Below are 24,125 nucleotides of genomic sequence, written 5' to 3' on the forward strand. Positions count from 1 at the left end.
AAAGGGAAGGAGAAGTGCTGATGAAAGAGCCTGTCCAGCTCCAGCCCCTGATACTGATGTCCCCAAGGCCTTCTGGAGCCTTTTCTAACAATGTGAAGTATATTGCAAAGCAGCTCACCCAGTGAGAAGACTTTTGGCATAATGTGCCGATTTGTACAGATCCTGGAGATAGAAGGACTTCAGACCAACCAGGGAGTTATCTGATCAGCTTGGTGTTCAATGTAACTCTTTACCATGGCTCAGACTTTGTTACTTGCAGTTACAGTTTCTCATTTTAGATTGTGCAAATGTTGCATTTGTTTTTACATGTTCTTTGTTCATGCTCTTTATCATTTTTCTGAGTTGGAAAGTTAGATTGCATCATAGTTTACTTTATACATATTTGTATTCTTCAGTGGTGAAGTATATTGCAAAGCAGCTCAGCCATGTGAGAAGACTTTTGGCACTTTTTCGTTTTTCGTTTTCTGAGTTGGAAAGTTAGATTGCATTCAAAATGTACAGAAATACTTAATTTTGTTAAAGCTTTTTATAAAAAATGCTTCTGACCAGAGCTTTGTTTCCTTGTCATTAATGTTGAACACCACCAGAGGGGCTCTCACCTGAAAGGTCTCTGCTTCATGTGTCTTCAGCAGAAGATCTAGACTTTGATTGCTATATTTTCAGTTAATATTGACCTTACTGAGCTTTAGCCATATCCGCTGCCTATCATAAAAAATGTTAAGTACAGTGAACCTTTCTAAAATATACAGTAGTAAAGAGACAAACCCACCAGCATTATAGTAGCCAAATTCTTGTTTGTGGGCTGTATATATAAAATTGACTTGAAAAAGTTGCTGATTTTAGAGTACTGGCACCTTTTTCATTCCAATTCAAGCACTGGGTGACGCACATTCAGAGAGATTATGTGGTTAGGGGGGAGGATGCCAAGGCATTTCAGGGGGTGCCCACTTTGAATTCAAGATGCATTAAGCAGACACATGTTTGCTGGGCTGCGAGTGAATCAGAGTTAGTTTATCCCTCAGAGTTAAACAATATTCATCTTTCAAAAATAAACTTAAGAAGTCCTACATTTATTAAGAATTGCACTTCAATAAGCATGTCAAAATTACGCTTTGTACAGATAAGGAGTGAAAAAGTAAGCTGTTATATTACCAATAATCAAAATCACCAGAATCTCCAAACCAACTGTCGGTGAGTGTGTTGTGATATTTATGCTTGCTGCTAATGAATTCCAATATAACATATTTAAATATCTGTTTTTTTCCTGATGGTATGACTAGGTGGCTAAAGTTTTTGCTAGTCACTATTTAGAAATAAAGATGCTAAGTGGGTCTGACAGGTTTGTAAATCTGTTGAGAAAGTCACGAAGTTAGCGGTAGATCAAGAAATCCGATATTCGAGACTGGTTGCCGATTGACCGGTGCATCTCTTGTTTCTTCACACAGAGCTTAAGTTATTTTCAACAAAGCTTGTATCTTGTTTGGCCATGTAGGTCAAAGCTTATGGTATCCTTCCACCTCCTGGCAAAAATCCAACCAATAAACCAATTGCTATCCTATCAACTAAAACTGCCTAAGCTACCACTGAAGATTGCTTTCTCAATGTCCCATTCACCGCCCCAACATCCTCCTTTAAATGGGAATGCATCACATTAAGGAGGTAATACCATTTCAGAGGACCTTGAAGGTGGTTGTAGCCATGCTGCCTACGTGACAGAGGAACGCACTGGTGCGTTCGCCAACCACGGTTTAATTGGTCGACTTCTCTGCTGGCCTCTCTTGATGTCCCCTCAGTGCTCTTTTCTTCAGCAGATAATTAAATGTGTGCCAAGTCGTGTGTATAGAGGATTTAGTTTCAGTCTGCTGAAAATATTCGCCATCTGAAGCTGTAGGATAAATAACTGGCCAGAGAAGTCAAATCAGTCCCTGAATGGAACACTTGGGACATTACACCTCCTCACTAATCTAGCTGCCATCGCTGTCAGCTATTGAAGCACCTTCACCCCCACCCTAACAGCTCTGGTTACTGCTCACTTTGCTCCCCACTCACTCAACACCTCCTCAACACCTCCTGGCTGGCAGCAGTTACCCTCATGACCTGGGAGACCACCTCTACAGAACATCTCCCCTGGCCGGGCCTGCCTCACCTGTCAGACTGGTTCAGTGGACTGACCTTGGATCAGATCCATGCTATTCACTCTGCTCAGCCCACACACATAAGTGCCTGTCTTCCTACAAAGTCGGGAAATGCTATGAAGATACACTGCGTATTATAATGATATGCTGATGGCCAGAAGTAGCACTCATTCAAATTTTCAAAAGAAAAGATACCATGTTTGAAAAGGAACTGCTTGAAAAGCCTTTATAGCCTGCTACACAACTACATACTCAATGAAAATAATATTTATGGACAAAGAGCTATGTTGTCCCTGTGTCTTTTCTTGTTTGCAGACAATAGCTGCTTCTCAGAATTTGTAGATGGTAAATGTTGTCAACTGCAAATAATCCACGTAACATTGAGCTAGTGCAAAATTGATCCTACACAACAGGTAAACATCTGCCATAGTCAGGGCGAATGTCATCATAAATTGACGATAGGCAAATTGCAGCCAGCAAGTGCAACGTATTCTGATGTTTTTTGACGTTGTCAGTCACCAACCCCAGTCAGTCAGCAACTTTACAAAACAGGACTGCCACAAACCGGCCACTCTATGATCCGCAACATCTTCAACATTAATGAATACCATTACGGCAAAAGCAGACTCTAGCGACATGAAAGGGTGGACATTTATTCAGAGACTATGTTGGTACATGCTACGATTTTTCAAACCATGTAAACTTGTGTGCACTAATAAGCATTGCATATTTCCATAGGATATAGATATAGATAGAGTGCCATTGATATCAGCAGAACATTGCAAATCTGATGCGCGAACGACTTCTAGAGAACACGGCCAATTAAGAAACTATATTTACTGAGAAACACTTCAATTCTGATTGAATAAACTTCCAGTGAAATTATATTGCACACACAGTAAACATTTATTTAAACTTTCCATACATATCTTATCCTAATTTCCCCTGTGTAGTGATCATCTGACAATCACATCTGAATATACTGGCTTTTAGGTTTATTACCGCTTTACACTGCTACCATAAATGTGAATGTGTTCATTATAATCCAAAAATGAAGCAAGTCACGTATTCATGACTCAAAGTTTTTCATGTCAGGCTTCTAAGTATATACAATTGAACGTTTTAAAATAACATTAAAACATGTGTCGTTTCCTGCAGTCAAACCTGCCTCCGGGCAACATTGTGCACTTTCACTGCTCCATTTACTCTGAAGTGTTGGTGGATGAGGCGGTGATTTTCTTGTCACAAATTGTGGAGCATGACTTGTCATTTTGGTACCTTTAAATGTCAAACTCCTGCAACACCGTCTACAAAAAGATACAAATGTGTGAAAAACGTATACACAAGTTGGTTTCCTGCCTGTAGCAACTAGTGACCTGTGCCAATCAGCCAATCAGCAGTCACTTGGGTGCAGTTGTGGAGCAAAGAGAACCATAATTAACAATTAAACTACATGACAGATTTACTCAGATGCGTCTTGGGGCCTTTTGGAAACACAGTTGTTCAGGCTTGCCTCACACAGCATTTGTTATCTCATGATCAAATACAACCAATTTATATTTCACCGTCAAACTTTTCAATTTCACAGCGATCGCACAGAATAATGCAATCAGACCGCATGGTAGTTATTAATAATTAACATTATTTACCCATGATGACCAATCTGAATGTGGGATAAGTAGAATTCAGCATCACATTGAATTGAGATTTGATATACAAAATCATTCTGTCTTTAGATCTCCAATGTTTACATCTACACTACATTTACGTTGCTCCTTATGCAACTTTTTTTGTAAATAGTTCAGTAATATAATGGCTGTTCTGCCCTTTCTTCTCTTATCAGGCAGTATTAAGACATGTGTGGATAATGAAGAGGACTAAGGAAGTGTTTTAACAAAAATTATGTCGAATTCAGATTGAATGTCCCATTGTTTGCCCTCATCATGTGTATCAGAGAGTGTGTGTGTGCTTCAGTATCCACTTCTGAAAAACAAAGTACTGTGTCTGTGTGCATTACTGAAGCACACACACACACACACACACACACACACACACACACACACACACACACACACACACACACACACACACACACACACACACACACACACACACACACACACACACACACACACAAGTACTTTGTTTTTCAGAAGTGGATATTTTAGTGTGCAGCAGACATTGTTAGAATGGGTTTCAAGGGACTAAAGATTTCTCATTATTTTTTGAGTTTCCTCTTGTGCCGTCTGAGGGGCCACAAAGGCTTCTTGTTTGATATGATTCATGCAAAGTGAGACATTAGTGCAGTTTAACTCGTCCTAGCCATTTCTGGAGCTTTTTGTGTATTCTGTGTCAAACATACAGTTGCAAGAAAAAGTATGTGAACCCTTTGGATTCTCCACACATAGCGTTGTGTGTTCCTTCCAAACAACTCAACTTTGGTTTCATCTGTCCACAGAATATGTTGCCAGTAGTGCTGTGGAACATCCAGGTGCTCTTTTGCAAACTTCAAACGTGCAGCAATGTTTTTTCTGGACAGCAGTGGCTTCCTCCGTGGTGTCCTCCCATGAACTCCATTCTTGTTCAGTGTTTTACGTATCGTAGATTCGTCAACAGAGATGTTAGCATGTGCCAGAGATTTCTTTAAGTCTCTAGCTGACACTAGGATTCTTCTTCACCTCATTGAGCATTCTGCGCTGTGCTCTTGCAGTCATCTTTACAGGACGGCCACTCCTAGGGAGAGTAGCAACAGTGCTGAACTTTCTCCATTTATAGACAATTTGTCTTACCGTGGACTGATGCACATCAAGGCTTTTAGAGATACTTTTGTAACCCTTTCCAGCTTTATGCAAGTCAACAATTCTTAATCGTAGGTCTTCTGAGAGCTCTTTTGTGCGAGGCATGCTTCACATCTGGCAATGCTTCTTAAGAATAGCAAATTCAAAACTGGTGTGTAATTTTTATAGGGCAGGGCAGCTTTAACCAACACCTCCAATCTCGTCTCATTAATTGGACTCCAGGTTGACTGACTCCTGACTCCAATTAGCTCTTGAAGAAGTCTTTAGCCTAGGGCAGGGGTGCCCAACCTTTTTTGAACCGAGAGCTACTTTTAAAGTTGCCAGTCTGCCGAGATCTACCAGGCCAAATAGAGAGGCGTAGCCATTACTGACCAGGTAAATACACACTTCTACTTGTATAAAACTGACCTTTGTACAATTAATACTTCATAAAATACTGCAGATCCTTTATCTTACCTTGGCTCTTTCTAATCTACACACATACAAGTATTTAACTGAAGTTACACAACAGTGTTGTTGATACAGAGTTGGAGTTTATTCACACGTCACTACAGTGGGTAATGTTTTCAAGAAACATTGAACAGTGCTGCCACATATGACACAGGAACAAAAGAAAATACTCTGAACCCTTTCTTTGCCATTATATAAAAATAGTGTTGCTACAAAAGTATAAATGAGGCTTACTATTAAGACAACTCAGATCTGAAGCTACACAGGAATCTGCTGCCAAAGTGCAATAAAAAAGACAACATTAATAGAATCAAACCCTTTTTTGTTGCATTTTAGTAGATTATAAAAAGAAATGCCTTTAATAGGATGCAAGCAACACTAGTTTCTTAACCTGAATTGATAATAGACTATAATCAATTTAAGTTTGCATTCTTATACCATTTTGTACAATAATTATAATGAATAAGTTCAAACAAACTAAAACTCAGCTGATTAATAACGGTATCTAACTTGAGTTTTTATCATATCAAAAACCTGTTGAAATGCTGCTGTTATTTTTACTGTCCCCCAAAAGCGCGTCGCAGCCTCCAGGAATGTTTCTTTCACAACTTCGCCGTCTTTGAAAGACTTCATGTGTTTCGCAAGAACGTGACTGACACGATAAGATGCTATGGTAGCAGCCTTGCTCTTGTTGTTGGGCCGGATGGACTGCTGTGCATTTAGCTGTCCTTTCAGGCCCCTCCCCTTTTGGGAGCGTAGGGCAGAATTAGGAGGGAATTCCGTCTCGTAGCGTTTGTGCACTGTTTTGAAATGCCGCTCCTAAATTACCCTTCTTCGATAAAGCCACGCTCGCATTGCAGATCAGACAGATGGACTTTGAATTGGAATAGATACAAAAATAATCATCCTCCCACTCGGAGTGAAAATTATATATTTTGGGCTTATTTTGCTTCTGCCGCGGTCTTGTGTGTGTGCGGACTGTCACTCCTGTTGACACGGACAACGTCAGCTAACTAGTGCCCACTGCCCACCAGCCACGCCCCGACACATGGGGTCACGCCGGCCAATCACAAAGCTTTGATGCGTTCAAGTGCATTATTCTGGCACAGGAAGATTAATTTATAGGACATTAACGATAAAACAGAATATTGTTGTTCTATTTTTAGACACATCTCGCGATCGACTGGGAATCTCCCCGCGATCGACCGGTCGATCGCGATCGACTGGTTGGGCACTCCTGGCCTAGGGGTTCACATACTTTTTCCACCCTGCACTGTGAATGTTTACATGGTGTGTTCAATAAAAACATATAATTGTTTGTGTGGTATTAGTTTAAGCAGACTGTGTTTGTCTATTGTTGTGACTTAGATGAAGATCAGAACACATTGTATGACCAACTTATGCAGAAATCCAGGTAATTCCAAAGGGTTCACATACTTTTTCTTGCAACTGTACATATCTGTCACTTTTTTATTTGTTAAGAAAAAGCCAATACAAATGTATATCCCTCACAAATTATGAGTACACAGTCTATTCTGACATATTTCCGGCAGAGCTTAATAATACTCTACGGTACCATTTGACACCCAGAATACATCAAACTGTGCCTGACTTGATGAGGTGAAAATCGTGAGCTTGCTGTAAAAAGCCTTAGTCTCAGTGGAGATATTGAGCCTCAAATATCTGACATCATCTGACAAATCGTTAGTACTTCCTTCTTAAAGTTATAATCCCTAAGACTGCAGCACTAGCTGAACTTGGTGTTACTGTGGTAACACCAAGTGGGGTCTGATATTACACTCCTTGCAGCTACTTTGTAATACAAATACAACAGAAGAGCGGCTGGTATCTGTTTACAGTGCAACCAAGCAATGTTTAAGATGGAGGTTTTTACACAACAGCTGGACATGGTAAGGTTTTTGTTTGCTGAGAAATTAAAAGGGTGCAGCCTGTTGCATCTTTCTCATGTATCCTGTTGGTGCTTTACAATAACAGTAAGACTGTCCTTCACATGTTAATCTAAAGCAGCCGCAAAGACTATATGCAGTATGATTTTCTCAAATGTACAACACGAATGTAATACAGCTCCTTGACTTTGAAAGTGAATGGTGAGACTGTTATCAATAAGATATGATTTGGATTACATGCATGACTTTCACTGTGAATCCCCAATATAGTGAAGGGATTGTGAATCCATCGAGGGGACTTTTAAAATGAAAAGTTTTAAATTGCGTGTTAATTACACTCAATGGCCACTTAATTAGGTACACCGGTTTAACTGCTTGTTAACGCAAATATCTAATCAGCCAATCTCATGGCAGCAACTCAATGCTTTTAGGCGTGTAAACATGGTCAAGATGACCTGATAAAGTTCAAACAGAGCATCAGAATGGAGAACAAAGTTGATTTGAGGGACTTTGGACGTGGCATGGTTGTTAGTGCCAGACCGGCTGGTCTGAATATTTCAGAAACTGCTGATCTGCTGGGATTTTCACGCACAACCATCTCTAGGGTTTACAGAGAATGGTCCGAAAAAGGGAAAATATCCAGTGAGCTGCCGTTCTCTGGGCAAAAGGCCTTGTTGATGCCAGAGGTCAGAGGAGAATGGCCAGACTGGCTCAAGATGATAGAAAGGCAACAGTAACTCAAATAACCACAGTAACAACCAAGGTATGCAAATCTCTGAACGTACAACACGTGGAACCTTGGGCCAGATGGGCTACAGCAGCAGAAGACCACACAGGGTGCCACTCCTGTCAGTTAAGAATAGGAAACTGAGGCTACAATTTGCATGGGCTCATTCAAAGTGGACAATAGAAGACTGGAACAATTTTGCCTGGTCTGATGAGTCTTGATTTCTGCAGCGACATTCAGACGGGAGGGTCAGTTTTAGGCGTAAACAACATGAAAGCATGGATCCATCCTGCCTTGTATCAACGGTTCAGGCTGGGGGTGGTGGTGTAATGTTGTGTGGGATATTTTCTTGGCATACTTTGGGCCCCTTAGTACCAATTGAGCATTGTTTAAACGCCACAACCAACCTGAGTATAGTTGCTGACCATGTCCATCCCCTTACGGCCCGTCCACACAGTGGCGTGCGTTGAAGCTTGCCGGCGGGCGTGTCTGAAACTCGACCAACCACCAATCACATGAATCTCCTGCCCCTGACACACAAGCAGCAGTTTGATTGGCTAGAGCTTGTACTGGCATATGATTCGATTGGCTGACGCTTCTGCCGAGGCTTCAAAAGTTGAACATTGCTCAACTTTTGCAGCAAGTCATGCCAGCAAAGCTCCGCGTCGCTTTCCGCAATGCAGTTCGGCGAAAAGTGACGTCACCCCATTCAAAGTGAATGGGGAAGCTTTCAAGGCATGCCACTGTGTGGACGGGCCGTTATGATCACAGTGTACCAATCTTCTGATGGCTACTTCCAGAAGGATAACGCACCATGTCACAAAGCTCAAATCATCTTGAACTGGTATATTAAACATGACAATGAGTCATTGTACTCAAATGGCCTCCACAGTCACCAGGGGCCTCATTTATATGTGCACCCATGTTTTAGATCTTTGAGTTCATTTCATGAAAAATGGGAGCAAAAACAAAAGTGTTGCATTTATATTTTTGTTCAGTGTATAAAAGGAAACCGGCGTAGGAAGTGCCGTACGCACTTTCCTCGCCGGTACGCAATGTTTTGTGAATCGGAAAATGTCGGAACATTTCTGTACCTATTTTTTGGATTTCTACTACGTAAGCAACCTTCCCACGTGAATCCTACGCATGACGTTATAAATGAGGCCCCAGATCTCAATCCTTTAGAGAGCGCCTTTGGGATGCTTGAGATCAAGCGATTGGCATCATGGACGTGCAGCCGACAAATCTGCAGCAACTGTGTGATGCTGTCATGTCAATATGGACCAAAATCTCTGAGGAACGTTTCCAGCATCTTTTTGATTCTATGGCACAAAGAATTAGAGGCAGTTCTGAAGGCAAAAGGTGGTCTAACCGCCGTTGTTATTTCCTTGATGCGGTTGGCATGGGTAGCAGCTTTTCAATTAGTCATAATGCACATTGTTTACATATTACCACAAGAGCAAATTCACACAGTATTTCAAGATTAATACACAGGTTTTAGGTGCAGTTCATTGGTCACAGAATGAGAGAAGTTGTAATAGTTCTTATTGCAGTGGGGAAAAAATAAATGCTTGGTGTTTTTTGATAGCGAGTTTGTAATAAAAGGGATTCAACTGATGGTAGGGGTAATTATATTGAATGATTTATTGAGTATGCGCGGCAGACTGTGCTGTAACTGTTATGGATGAGGTGCTCTCGATGATGGTAAAACTGAAAGAAGAGTCTTTCTTTACTTTACGTTTTTGTATTAAATAGGTAAAACAGTGTTTGTTGGGCTTTTATAGTGTTGGGTGTGTAATGATGTTACATGCGAGGCTGTTGTCGATATCTATGCCATCAATTTGAATATGTCAGTGATGGTTATGGGTTCTCCTGAGACATGTAAAGGGGTTTTGGGGAGGGGGCCGAGCATGAAATCTATAATGAGTCCTTGTGTTTTTGATGTGTCGAGCTGGAGGTTGTGATGAAGGCACCAAGTGGCTGTTTAGACTACCTGTTCACGCTACTGGTCTTGGTTGTTGTTGGTTTTGAGACCAATTATGGTTGTGTGGTGCATATTTAAGAATGTGGCTTTGTGTAAGGGTAGACGATGAAACCCTTGGGGGCCGCCTGTGCTGTGGCTCAGTGGCAGAGATGAAAGGCAATTTATCTTAACCCTCTATATTCTCCTCCACAGAAAGCTCCTGGCACAGTGACATATGCAGGGGTCAATATTCACGTCCAATAAAGACCACTGCATATGCCACTGGATCAATAAAAACTTACCTATCTGTTTTTAGACTTCATAAATCTTCATGTCCTGATGTGTTGAAGTGTACTACATGGGCTGCATTATAATGTAAGGGAAATGGATATTTTGATATTGCCCACATACTGTAGGCCTGTGTAATAGCCACTTAGCTACACTGAAGCCATTTGCCAAAATGGCTGAAATTGATGTTTGCTTTTCAGAGTATGCATAAGTGTCATTTTGAACCCCAAAGTGATGATGATAAGTAGGCTACAATAGCATACATTTTAAGTAGTGACCTGAGGTTGTGGTTGTAGCTCAGATGCACTGTTATGTCTAGTTGGTATTATAGGAGAGATTAAGCCACAGAAAGCCATTTGAAGAGGCCTAGTAAAGACAGATTTGCTATTGCGAGTGCAGGCCTACTTAAGAGCAACAATCAGGGAGAATTCGGGTTACTCTTCAAGCACATAATTCCTTAAAGCTTCCTCTTTGCCGAGCAGCCCAGTTCTGTGTCTGATAGTGCATCAGGACACGGACTGCTTGTTGATGGGGATTACTTGGATATTATAGGTCAGCTCCTCGGGGGATCTCAGTTTAATTAAAGAAGCTACTCATTAACTCATCAGTGTTCCACCTACAGTATAGTGGCCTTTTCATCTCACCACATTATTGTTCTGCTGGGGATTGTGGGCCATGTAAATTAATAACTAGTGGCTGATAGCATATGATGAATCTTCTAACAAAATGCTCCTTCTTGGGGAAGAATTCATTATCATAAATGTACTGTTATTTTTGTAAATACGCGAGTTCCACTGTGTAAAGAAGAAATGAAAAGAACAAACACAACCAGTAGTTGTTTTCCAAATAATAATTCAAACCTGAGGCGCATCACTTGCATGAGATTGAAATACTTGATATACAAAAAAAGGAAGGTGAAATAAGACTACATTAGAAGTTCTAAAATGGAATAGCTCATGTTTACAGTTTTGGATAATGTTGAATGTATATTGTATCAAAATGTGTTCATATTTCCAAAGAAAAATACATTTTGGATCATGGTCTGTATGATAATTGTACTATAGTTCATTCTCATCTTTATTATACTGACAGTTGGTATACTGTATGTTGTGTTTTAATAAATAAATCATTGATATATCTTTTTGTTTGACATTTAGACCTGTGTGTTTACTTTTAGAATGTAGATCCATTTTTTAAAGGCTGATACAAATAAACAGCAGAGACACTGAATGTTTGCAATTTCCCCGGTGCTCCAGTGGCACAATATATCCGTTTTTATATTAAAGTTTTTATTACACTTTATATGATTTCCATCTTTTCACTCCACCCTTCTGTCTCCTTTGTTTCCCGCAGGGCAGTGGTTGGGCACAGAGAGCTGTTGCCTGATGATAGTAGAGACAATATCACCATTTTCACCCGGATCCTAGATCGGCTGTTGGATGGATACGACAACAGGCTACGTCCAGGGCTGGGAGGTGAGCAACACTACAGGATGGATAAATCACACACTGCATCACTGTTTTAACTCTTGGAAAAAAGAAAATGGATGATTGGGGAGGCCACATGAAATTGTGCATCTCTCACTACAAGTCATATACACTTTGATCTTTGATAAACGCTGCTGCAAACAGACCTGTCAGTTCACTTTTTGCAGAATATGTTTGGCCTTTGTTGGGAGTCTTTGTTTAATCATGCCCGAATGGCAAATAAGCACATGTCAGTGGAAATCCCTCTAATTGATGCCATTTCATCCATTGCACCCCCAGGATAACAAACTGCATAGTAGTTAGTCCACATGCTCAAGCAGGCTTTGCCATTTTTCAGCCAGCCAGCTGGAATGGTCATTTCTGCTCTGCTGCTTAATGCTGGAGCCACGAGCGAGGCTATCAGGCTGCGGAGCCACCAGGCTGGATGACCTGGACTCCATGACAGCAACCGCAGAGAGGAACCAGGCACAAGACGTTAATGTCAGACTCTGCCTCTGTGCCGAGGTTCACTTCTCCAAGGGCCAGGAGCTGCTGAAGCCTTGGCCATTCAGGGCTTTCAATCATGAATGTTTCCCTTTGTAGAGCAGTGGCTGAATGTACAGGCCTGAAACATAGCATGCTTCCATCCAGACCCCAGAGACTTACAAGTGGAAACACAGGAGCAACCACAAGAAGAGGGAGGCTTGCATTATGTGTCTTTTTATTTCCAGGAAATTCTCACTGAGCCACTAACACTGGTACGAGAGGACTGAAATAATTCAGCTTGGTTGAAATATGACACTTTATTCATTGCACAGCAGAGCATTTGAGATTAAATTATGATTAGACGTGTTTACTTTAATTTATGTTACACACTGAGGTCAGCAAAAACTTATATAAGCAGGTCTTTTATGGTATTTGTTTGTTTGTGTGTTTTCATGCTGTGTGTTTTTATTCCTTTTATTATTAACTGTGAAGCTCTTCGGATGCTGCTGTTTCTGTAAAGTTCTGTATAAATAAGGTTTATTGTTATTATTGCGCATACCAACAAACTGTGGGGTCTGTATAATGGAAGCAATACTTTTTTTTTTAAATGGACGGTTCTAGTCTAACTCTAGCTGATATAACATGAGCCTAACCCTGGAGTAGCAGGACAGCATGATCGCATTTCAGTTGCAAATGGATCTATTCATCTGTTTCAAAGTAGGGAAATTTACATCGTTACAAAGATGGAAATACAAGGAGCAAGGTCACATTATGAGACAAACAAATACTTTTTCTCATTGACTTACATTGGGAAACAGATGTCTGTAAATCAGTATGTAATCAATTATATATTGATTATTTTCTAATTTAAATCATTAGGCAAGAAAAGGCAAGTTTATTTATATAGCACCTTTCAACACAAGGCAATTCAAGGTGCTTTACAAAATTGAAAGACATTAAGACAAAGGCATTTAAAAAAAAAGATAATAAAAGAAACATTAAAAGAAAAAATACATGAATAAAAAGTACATGAATAAAAATTACATGAATAAAAAGTTACAGTGCAGTTTAAGATATGAATAGTTCACACAGAAGTTCCACTTTACTGATGAACACAACGGCTCAGTTTCAATTAAAAGCAGCGACAAAAATAAAAGTCTTCAGCCTGGATTTAAAAGTAGTCAGAGTTGCAGCGGACCTGCAGGTTTCTGGGAGTTTGTTCCAGATATTTGGAGCATAATAACTGAACGCTGCTTTACCATGTTTAGTTCGGACTCTGGGGACAGAAAGCTGACCAGTCCCTGATGACCTGAGAGATCTGGATGGTTCATAATTTAGCAGTAGATCAGAGATGTAATTTGGGCCTAAACCATTCAGTGCTTTATAAACCAGCAGCAGTATTTTGAAATCTATTCTTTGACACACAGGAAGCCAGTGTAAAGACTTCAGAATAGGAGTGATGTGATCCACTTTCTTAGTGTTAGTGAGGACTCGAGCAGCGGCGTTCTGAATTAGCTGCAACTGTCTAATATATTTGTTTGTGAGACCTGCAAAGACACCATTGCAGTAGTCGAGTCTACTGAAGATAAAAGCATGGACAAGTTTTTCCAAATCCTGCTGTGACATTAGTCTTTTAATCCTAGATATATTCTTTAGGTGATAGTAGGCTGATTTAGTAACTGTTTTAATGTGACTGTTGAAACTCAGGTCAGAGTCCATGACTACACCTAGATTTCTGGCTTTATCTGTTGTTTTGAACATTGCACACTGAAGCTCAGCGCTAATTTTTATACGTTCTGACTTGGCTCCAAAAACCATTACCTCAGTTTTATCTTTGTTTAATTGGAGAAAGTTCTGACACATCCAGTCATTGATTTGTTCAATGCACTTACTCAGTGTTTTAACTGGAGCATAGTCTCCTGGTGAAATTGTTACGTAAATTTGTGTGTCATCTGCATAGCTATGGTAACTTATTTTGTTGTTTTTCATTATCTGAGCCAGTGGTAGCATGTAGATGTTAAAGAGAAGAGGCACCAAGATGGAGCCTTAAGGAACCCCACATGTCATATTTGTCAACTCAGATGTGTATTTACCTATAGAAACAAAGTTGTTTCTGTCCTTTAAGTAGGATTCAAACCAATTTAGAACTGTTGCCGAAAGACCCACCCAGTTTTCCAGTCGGTCTAGTAATATGCTGTGGTCAACAATGTCAAACGCAGCACTGAGATCTAATAATACTAACACTGAAGTTCTGCCACTGTCTGTCTTTAAGTGGATGTCATTGAAGACCTTTACAAGAGCAGTCTCAGTGCTGTGGTTTGGACGAAATCCTGACTGGAACACATCGAAACAGTTATTTAAATGCAAGAAATTACTCAGCTGTTGAAAAACAACTTTTTCAATGATTTTACCTAGAAATGGGAGGTTTGATATGGGCCTGTAATTGTTCATTACTGAAGCGTCTAGATTATCTTTCCTTTACCTTAGTTGGAGCAATGGCATCTATAACGTTTTTAATTTTTGAATTAAAATGATCTACTAGCTCATTTACTGAGATGTTAGCAGGGGCAAGTGTGGAAGAAAAATTCTGAGTAAACATTTCCCTAGTATTTTCAGTTAAATATCGCTTTGTGGTTACCTCTTTTTAAACATTTTTGTGAACAGAAATAGAGCTCTCAAAGAAAACACAGGAATGATCAGAGAGTGCAACATCAGTCACCACAACCTTAGAGATATTCAGACCCTTTGAGATAATTAAGTCCAGAGTGTGCCCCTTATTGTGCGTGGGCTCCGTCACATGCTGAGTCAGTCCATAGCTATCAAGAACACAAAACAGTTCTTTAGCCCCTCTGTCCTGGGGGTTGTCAACGTGGATGTTAAAATCACCAACAATGACTAGACGGTCAAAGTCAATACACACTACAGACAGCAGTTCAGTAAAGTCATCAAAAAAGCTTGCACAGTATTTTGGTGGTCTATAGATATTTAGGAACAGAGCTCGAGAGGAGCATTTCAGCTGAAGGGCCACATATTCAAAAGAAGCAAAGTTCCCATAAGATGTCTTCCTGCATTGAAGGGAATCATTGAACAGAATAGCAACTCCACCTCCTTTCTTATGCATTCTTTCCTGACTCATAAAACTAAAGTTGGGAGGGGTTGATTCGATAAGAACAGCTGCACTGTTATTTTGTTCAATCCATGTTTCCGTTAAAAACATAAAATCGAGATTGTGCTCAGTGATAAAATCATTGATTAAAAATGTTTTACCTGCCAAAGATCTGACATTTAATAAAGATAGTTTAAGTTTGTTGAATACACTATCAGTCAGATTTTTTGTGGCAAGCTGTGGCTGACATGGAATCACTTCTAAATTTGATAAACTCACACAAACTTTTGAGCGCTTCCTGTGTCTAAGCTGATTCACCGCTCTTAATCTATTACCTATCAACACAGATATCGGCAAAGCTACTGGCAGGCAGGGCCCCGGCATGTCCTGGAAAGAGTTGAGAGTGCCATACGCCCTTGAGCCTGGACCCAGCATATATCAGTCAGTGTTTGAGTTTTTTACACACACATTCTTATCAGGCTTCGGAGACAGCAGTCTTGAAGGGGGGGAGGACGTTTTGGTCCGGATGATTGTGGTAGGCATGGTGACGGGGGTGTTGGTGCGCGTCCAGGGGGAGGAGGTGGTTGACGTAGGCACGGTGACGAAGACGGGGGAGGTGGTGCGCGTCTCTGCTTCTGTGATTTTGATGGGCGTTGTTGAGGAGCGGGGGTAAAGGACATGCTGCCAACCCTGCGCATCACCTTAGTTTGGTTATTGAACTCCAGGAAGGAATCGGTGCCAACCCTCTGTATCTCCTTCATGTGTTCAGCAATCTCCAGGAGGGTGGGCGAGGGTGGGCGAGGGTGGGCGAGGGTGGGCGAGGGTGAAAGGGTGAACGGAAAGTAGAGAGAGCTGTGGGGTGAAGGAAGAGTGTGTCCTCAGAGGTGATAGGGGGGGTGAAGGGCGGTGGAGACTCCTCCATTCCATAATCAAGACATTCCTCAGGCGGGTGCAGTGATAGATTTTCAAGGTTTTCTGCGCGATGTGTTGTGTCTTTCTCTTGTTTTGATTCCTCTTGTTGCTTGTCCTTGGCAGAGGGAACAGATTGATGACGCAGGCAGTTGAATATGTTAGAGATAAACAATTTCACTCCTGACTTGTTCAGGCAAACTCCGTTTTCCTTAAAAAGATGTCTGCGGTCCCAGAAAAAGTTAAAGTTGTCAATAAAATGCACAGAATGGTCAGTACAAGGCAAGGCAAGGCAAGTTTATTTATATAGCACTTTTCAACACAAGGCAATTCAAAGTGCTTTACAAAAAATGAAAGAGATTAAGAAAATGGCATTTAAAATCAGTCATTAAAAAGAAAAGCTAATAAAATAAACATTAAAAGAAAAAATACATGGATAAAAGTTACAGTGCAGTCAATTAAACATTAAAAGAAAAAAGTACATGGATCAAAGTTACAGTGCAGTCTAAGATATGAATAGTTCAATTAAAAGCAGCGACAAAAAGAAAAGTATTCAGCCTGGATTTAAAAGTAGTCAGAGTTGCAGCGGACCTGCAGGTTTCTGGGAGTTTGTTCCAGATATTTGGAGCATAATAACTGAGCGCTGCTTTACCATGTTTAGTTCTGACTCTGGGGACAGAAAGCTGACCAGTCCCTGAAGACCTGAGAGATCTGGATGGTTCATAATTTAGCAGGAGGTCAGAAATGTATTTTGGGCCTAAACCATTCAGTGCTTTATAAACCAGCAGCAGTATTTTGAAATGTATTCTTTGACACACAGGAAGCCAGTGTAAAGACTTCAGAACTGGAGTGATGTGATCCACTTTCTTAGTGTTAGTGAGGACTCGAGCAGCGGCGTTCTGAATCAGCTGCAGCTTCCTAATAGATTTTTTAGTGAGACCTGTGAAGACACCATTGCAGTAGTCGAGTCTACTGAAGATAAAAGCATGGACAAGTTTTTCCAAATCCTGCTGTGACATTAGTCTTTTAATCCTAGATATATTCTTTAGGTGATAGTAGGCTGATTTAGTAACAGTTTTAATGTGACTGTTGAAACTCAGGTCAGAGTCCATGACTACACCTAGATTTCTGGCTTTATCTGTTGTTTTGAACATTGCAGACTGAAGCTCAGCGCTAACTTTTATACGTTCTGACTTGGCTCCAAAAACCATTACCTCAGTTTTATCTTTGTTTAATTGGAGAAAGTTCTGACACATCCAGTCATTGATGTGTTCAATGCACTTACTCAGTGTTTGAATTGGAGCCTAGTCTCCTGGTGAAATTGTTACGTAAATTTGTGTGTCATCTGCATAGCTATGGTAACTTATTTTGTTGTTTTTCATTATCTGAGCCAGTGGTAGCATGTAGATGTTAAAGAGAAGAGGCCCCAAGATGGAGCCTTGAGGAACCCCACATGTCATATTTGTCAACTCAGATGTGTATTTACCTATAGAAACAAAGTTGTTTCTGTCCTTTAAGTAGGATTCAAACCAATTTAGAACCGTTTCCGAAAGTCCCACCCAGTTTTCCAGTCGGTCTAGTAATATGCTGTGGTCAACAGTGTCAAACGCAGCACTGAGATCTAATAATACTAACACTGAAGTTCTGCCACTGTCTGTGTTTAAGTGGATGTCATTTAAGACCTTTACAAGAGCAGTCTCAGTGCTGTGGTTTGGACGAAAGCCTGACTGGAACACATCAAAACAGTTATTTAAATGCAAGAAATTACTCAACTGTTGAAAAACAACTTTTTCAATGATTTTACCTAGAAATGGCAGGTTTGATATGGGCCTGTAATTGTTCATTACTGAAGCATCTAGATTATTCTCTTTTAAGAGCGGTTTAATGACTACAGTTTTCAGGGCCTGTGGAAAAATACCTGAGTGAAGAGATTTGTTTACTATATGAAGTAGATCTAAGGCCATGCAAGGCAAAACATCTTTGAAAAATCCTGTTGGAATAATATCAAGGCAGCAGGAGGAGGATTTCAGAAGTTGTATAATGTCCTCTAGGTTTTTATCATTAATCTGATGGAATTGTGTCATGGTGTTTGAATTGATGTTAAGTGGAGATAGGGACAACACATTTGCTGTTCCTGATGCAGAGGCACTGACTGCTTGTCTGATTTTCTGAATTTTGTCAGTGAAAAAGGAGGCAAAATCATTGCACGCCTTGGTGGATAGAAATTCAGAGGATACTGACACTGGGGGGTTAGTTAGTCTGTCGACGGTAGCAAACAAGGCACGTGCGTTGTTTTTGTTTTTAGTAATGATGTCAGAGAAGAACGATTGTCGTGCGTTTTTCAATTCCAAATTATAAAGACCAAGTCTCTCTTTATAGATTTCAAAGTGAACCTGGAGATTTGTTTTTCGCCACCTGCGTTCAGCTTTTCGACATTCTCTTTTTTCTGTTTTCACGCTCATGGCCTTTCTCCATGGAGTTATTTTCTTCCCAGACACTTACTTTACCTTAGTTGGAGCAATGGCATCTATAACATTTTTAATTTTTGAATTAAAATGATCTACTAGCTCATTTACTGAGATGTTAGCAGGGGCAAGTGTGGAAGAAAAATTCTGAGTAAACATTTCCCTAGTATTTTCAGTTAAATATCGCTTTGTGGTTACCTCTTTTTGAACATTTTTGTGAACAGAAATAGAGCTCTCAAAGAAAACACAGGAATGGTCAGAGAGTGCAACATCAGTCACCACAACCTTAGAGATATTCAGACCCTTTGAGATAATTAAGTCCAGAGTGTGCCCCTTATTGTACGTGGGCTCCGTCACATGCTGAGTCAGTCCATAGCTATCAAGAACACAAAACAGTTATTTTGCCCCTCTGTCCTGGGGGTTGTCAACATGGATGTTAAAATCACCAACAATGACTAGACGGTCAAAGTCAATACACACTATAGACAGCAGTTCAGTAAAGTCATCAAAAAAGCTTGCACAGTATTTGGGTGGTCTATAGATATTTAGGAACAGAGCTCGAGAGGAGCATTTCAGCTGAAGGGCCACATATTCAAAAGAATCAAAGTTTCCATACGATGTCTTCCTGCATTGAAGGGAATCATTGAACAGAATAGCAACTCCACCCCCTTTCTTATGCATTCTTTCCTGACTCATAAAACTAAAGTTGGGAGGGGTTGATTCGATAAGAACAGCTGCACTGTTATTTTGTTCAATCCAAGTTTCTGTTAAAAACATAAAATCGAGATTGTGCTCAGTGATAAAATCATTGATTAAAAATGTTTTTCCTGCCAAAGACCTGACATTTAATAAAGCTAGTTTAAGTTTGTTAAACACAGTATCAGTCATGTTTTTTGTAACAAGCTGTGGCTGACATGGAATCACTGCTAAATTAGATAAACTCACACAAACGTTTGAGCGCTTCCTGTTTCTATGATTCACCGCTCTTAATCTATTACCTATCAACACAGATACAGGCAGTTGAAAGCCAGGTGTTCAGTGCAAACAATCTGCTGTATCTCTCCACTCCTCTTCTGACTGGCGGTAAAGGGCCACTGATGAACACCTCTGCATTGAGAGAGCTGACAGTTTCCAACAAACATTTAAAGTCTTTTTTCAGCACTTCTGACTGTTGTTTCACAACATCATTTGTTCCAATGTGCAGTACCACATGTTTCACAGTTGGATGTTCAGCCCCAATATGCACGATCTTCTCAGCCAAGTCAGAGACCATATCCTTGGGAAAACAGAGTACTTTGGTGTTGTTCTTACTACACAGACTGTTTACATCTCTTACAGCAGAGTCACCCACAATCAGAGTTTCAGGCCCAGTCGTTAGCTTTCCCTCTAGCCTTTTACTTTTGGAGTAGCTATTGGTCCTTACCCTGCTGTGTGAAGAGGACAGGTTATCCAGGTCATCAGAAGAGATCTCCGGTTCTCGGTCAGCGGAGCGTATCTGTTCTGGATTGGCACACTCTGTGGTTTAGGAGGATTTTTTGTAGTTCTCCCTTTAGCAGCTGTCCACGGCTGTTTCCTAGTATGAACAGGGGTTGAAGAGGCGCTCCTCCTGGGTGATAACAATGCAGGCCAGCCGGTCGCATCACAGATTTCAGAGCGCTGGGCTCTGCCTGTTGTTCGTCCTCCCAAATCCCATGGAAATGATTTACTCTTCGGCCTTGCACCCAGAGAGTTCGAGGGAGGGCTACCACTTGTAGATGTATTACCTGTAGATTTATTACCCGGTACACAGCCCTCCTGTTCCTTGGAATCCTTGTAGCTGCTAACTAGCTTTGAGTTGCAACACTGGTAAAGTGGTGTCATTCCAACCTAGTCCATTCACTTCCACGTTAACTTCCAACTGTTGCATTTTCATTTCCAACACGGCGATCTTCTGTAGAAGTTTGTGGAAGTCATCTGTAGAGAACGGAGGCATTTTGCTGCTAACTAGCTTAAGCTAAATAGCATGCTGTTGCTAGGCCACGCTACTGTAAGACTGAGGTCGTCGTAAAAATATTGAAATATGGCTGAAACCCTCCGTCTATTTACGAAGCATAACTGTCCCAGTTATAAGTTAATGTCCAGGAGCCGCTACTCGAAGTTTTCAGAAAAAAAAAAAAAAAAAAAGGAACAAAAAGTTGTAAAATGCTCAAAAAGCCAGAGTTTATTTCTCTCTTCATTTATTCGACTTAACCGGGACAGACATGTCGTTGATGTGACAGAGCCGATCAGAGGCGGGGCTTAACGAAAACGCAAGTGCGCAAGCTTTATGGGCCCGGATAATTCGGTTACTTTTTATACTCGAGAGTCAGGTCGAGTTGCTTAGCACTACTAAGCAACTTTCAATGGAATCAACCAGGCCGCCTTCAACGCTGTATTTAGCTCCCTTTATACATCCACGTTCCATCTACCTGCAGACACAAGTTGATTGCCTCCTAAGAATGGCAGAAACACTCAGTCAAAGCCAACAGCTTCTACACATCCATGGACAAGGCTACCAATCATCCTCCTGTTGGTTACACACCTGCTCCACCAACCACATTCCCAGTGAGAAACAGTCATGTGGGACCAATCTTAGACCAACACACTGGATAGAAAGCTGGAGCAAAAAGTCCCATTTAAATTCATTTTCAGCAGCATCTATTAGCTCTGCCCCATGCTCTGGTGCATTGTTGTAAACAGAAACAGGGGCATCTCATTTTGCCTCCCCCGCCATGCAAACTGCTGACTGGGTGTTGTGATAATCACACATTTGTGAGAGCTATTTGTGTCACAGCAATGATTAATGTGGATGTGGATCTTGTCTCTCAAGGGGGCCCTTTGCCAGAGGATTGGAGACTTCACCTGTGGGTGGTCAGTTAGATCTGGGACACAGTTAGAGTCGAGGATCCATTCACTTTTGGAGAAAGGCCTCATCACTCTGTAGTTGTTGCACCACTGGGAGCAGCCATTTGTCTCACAAATGGCCCAAAAGGCTACTTCACACATTTGGCCCCGAGAAGCTGAATCAGCGCCCACTGAAGAAGGCACATTTTGATCTGTCACGACTTTCATTTTGTGCCCTCCTACATGCAATATTCAAATCAATTGTGAAGTATTTGGAAACAATTATTCCACAGCTCATTATTATCATATTAAAAAGTCCTGACTAATTTACTGTATAATGATCAATTGGGTCATCGTTACAGTATCAAGAATAGTTAATAAGTCATCGTGACGAAACAAAAGCAGTCGTTATGTAACGCAACGAGACATGTAATTATGATTAAAGAACTGCACTGGCCCTATAGGAATATACAGAGCAGACAAGCCTGGTAACAGTCATGCCGGATTCATACTACAATAGACTAAAGAGATTATAATGTGTGCATACAATTGTGTAATAGCAGCAAAGTGTGCCCATTATGTGAATTAAAGAACACACACACAGGCTCATATTTAACGCTGACTGCTGCATATTACTCCCGAGCCAGTAGGCCCGTAGGGATTGTTAAATGTTTTTGGGGCAGGCTAACTCAAATTATTTTTGGGTCAAAAGGGATGTTTTCTCTCCAAAGATGCACACTTGGGCCTGCCAAGAGCACATTGTATGCTGTATTGGACAAAGCTAGCTTGAGCCAGACAAATGGTAGTTTTACTAATTTGCTTTCAAAAGCATCTGTGTAGCTGCTCAAAGCACCGTTTTACCCCAAGATTGAAGCTGAAGTTCCTTGTCGGAATACTTGGGATTATTATTACCAATGCTGTCTTGCAATGCTTGTACATTTTAAGGAGATTTTGAATGTTCTTGGTCCGGCATTACGTTCTAAAACCTGCGATCTGTGACATGGTTTTGACAAGATAATACAAAGAATGAGAGAATCAGGTATTAAGCCGTCCACAATTTCTCCACCGAGCGTGCATAAATCTAGCATGAAGTGTTCCTCTAACCCTTGATTACGGTGGAGTTTTTGTGAAGCCGCTTAGTTAAATGCCAACAGGCAGACTTTACCGTCATGTACACAAACAATCAGCTTAACAGACGGAGCTGCAACAAAGCTTTCTGGACACACACTTCACTGTAATGTTTCCCTGCTCCTTGTTGTCTGTTCCCTCAGAGAGTGTGACAGAAGTGAGGACAAACATCTACGTGACCAGTTTCGGGCCGGTGTCGGATACAGACATGGTGAGTCTGTCTTTCTTCTCTTTTCTTATCCTCACTTTATGACTCATCACATCTAAGCAGGTTATTAATGTTCACGTTACTTGTGATTGTTTAACTTTGACTCAAGTACTTGGAGAGCATTTGTCATTGAGTAGCTTCCTTCGCAGAATAATAAAATGTATTTCTGCGAGGCTTGCACACATACAGTAAATGAACATTTTTGTACATGCATTGTTTTCCCCACTTAAATATTTAGTGACTATTCATTTTCATTGCATACATTCAGTATTTTAGCAACCTTTCATTCAAGACTGAAAAGAAAGCACTTTTTTTACATTTCAGTCGGATTTACTCTACTTGAAATAATGAATTTTCATTAATAATAATAATGAAAACAACCAAACAAAAACACTTCAATTCAACAATATTTCTGATTCAAAAGATCAAGTAATGTATCCAAAAAAACAACCAAAGCAAAGTCTTCCACAATCTCACAGCTATTTTAATGCAATATTCCTGATCTAGAGAGTGTTTACCCTAGCGATATATTTTCTATACATGTTTATCTAATGGCACATGTTCCTCTACTGTCAAGCATGCAACCAATCCCTTCTGGGAAAAAGTTGTTTTAAGTGCACATTAATGTGGCAATATTGCTGTTTGATAATGGGCAATATTTACCCCAACAACAATTGTATTGAGTTATATAGTCAAATAAAAAAATCAATACTAATGTGACTCGCAGCCGTTTGTCTTGCCGCATTTAGCAAATGTTGATTTCGGATAAAAAATTACTTTAGGAAAATAATCAACTTTAGTGCAGTTGTACCAACGGGGACATTTATATCATTACATTGTATTACATAGCTATGTTTTTTGTAGTCAAAGTGCTTCCTTTTTAAAAAAAAATTCTATTCTGGAGAAATTCCATTGAGCCCCTGATGGCCTGCTATGAACAACAGATGCTGGAGATGGCTCTGGCTTTGTCTTGGGACCTTATGCGGGGTTTGACATGTTTGATCATGCGGCTCTAATTGACTGCCCAGAGCAACGGGTTGTTTCTGTGGCTCAGCACTGAGTTGCCTCGACAGCCTGTGTGACGTGGAAAGATTAGTGGGTCTTGTAGAACTTTGAGTATTTTGGTCTCACCAGGGGGCTATTGTCACGTCTGTACAAATAATCTTCTGAAAAAGGCTATTTCTGTCACATAAAGTCCAATTCGTGTTTTATTATTGTGTTGATTTA

At 40.6% G+C, this 24,125-nt stretch overlaps 1 protein-coding gene across 2 annotated transcripts in view; it reads left to right on the top strand.

The window, feature by feature from the left end:
• The window catches only part of gabra3 (gamma-aminobutyric acid type A receptor subunit alpha3), a 166,579-nt gene that overhangs the window by 93,083 nt on the left and 49,371 nt on the right, over window positions 1–24,125 (top strand). For both annotated transcript variants that reach the window (XM_034226685.1, XM_034226686.1), the window contains exons 3-4: window positions 11,622–11,743; window positions 22,834–22,901. In XM_034226685.1, the coding sequence (XP_034082576.1) occupies window positions 11,622–11,743; window positions 22,834–22,901 (190 nt within the window). The remainder of the gene's footprint in view (window positions 1–11,621; window positions 11,744–22,833; window positions 22,902–24,125) is intronic.

Source organism: Gymnodraco acuticeps, unplaced genomic scaffold, assembly GCF_902827175.1.
Source record: "Gymnodraco acuticeps unplaced genomic scaffold, fGymAcu1.1, whole genome shotgun sequence".
Classification (NCBI taxonomy): domain Eukaryota; kingdom Metazoa; phylum Chordata; class Actinopteri; order Perciformes; family Bathydraconidae; genus Gymnodraco; species Gymnodraco acuticeps.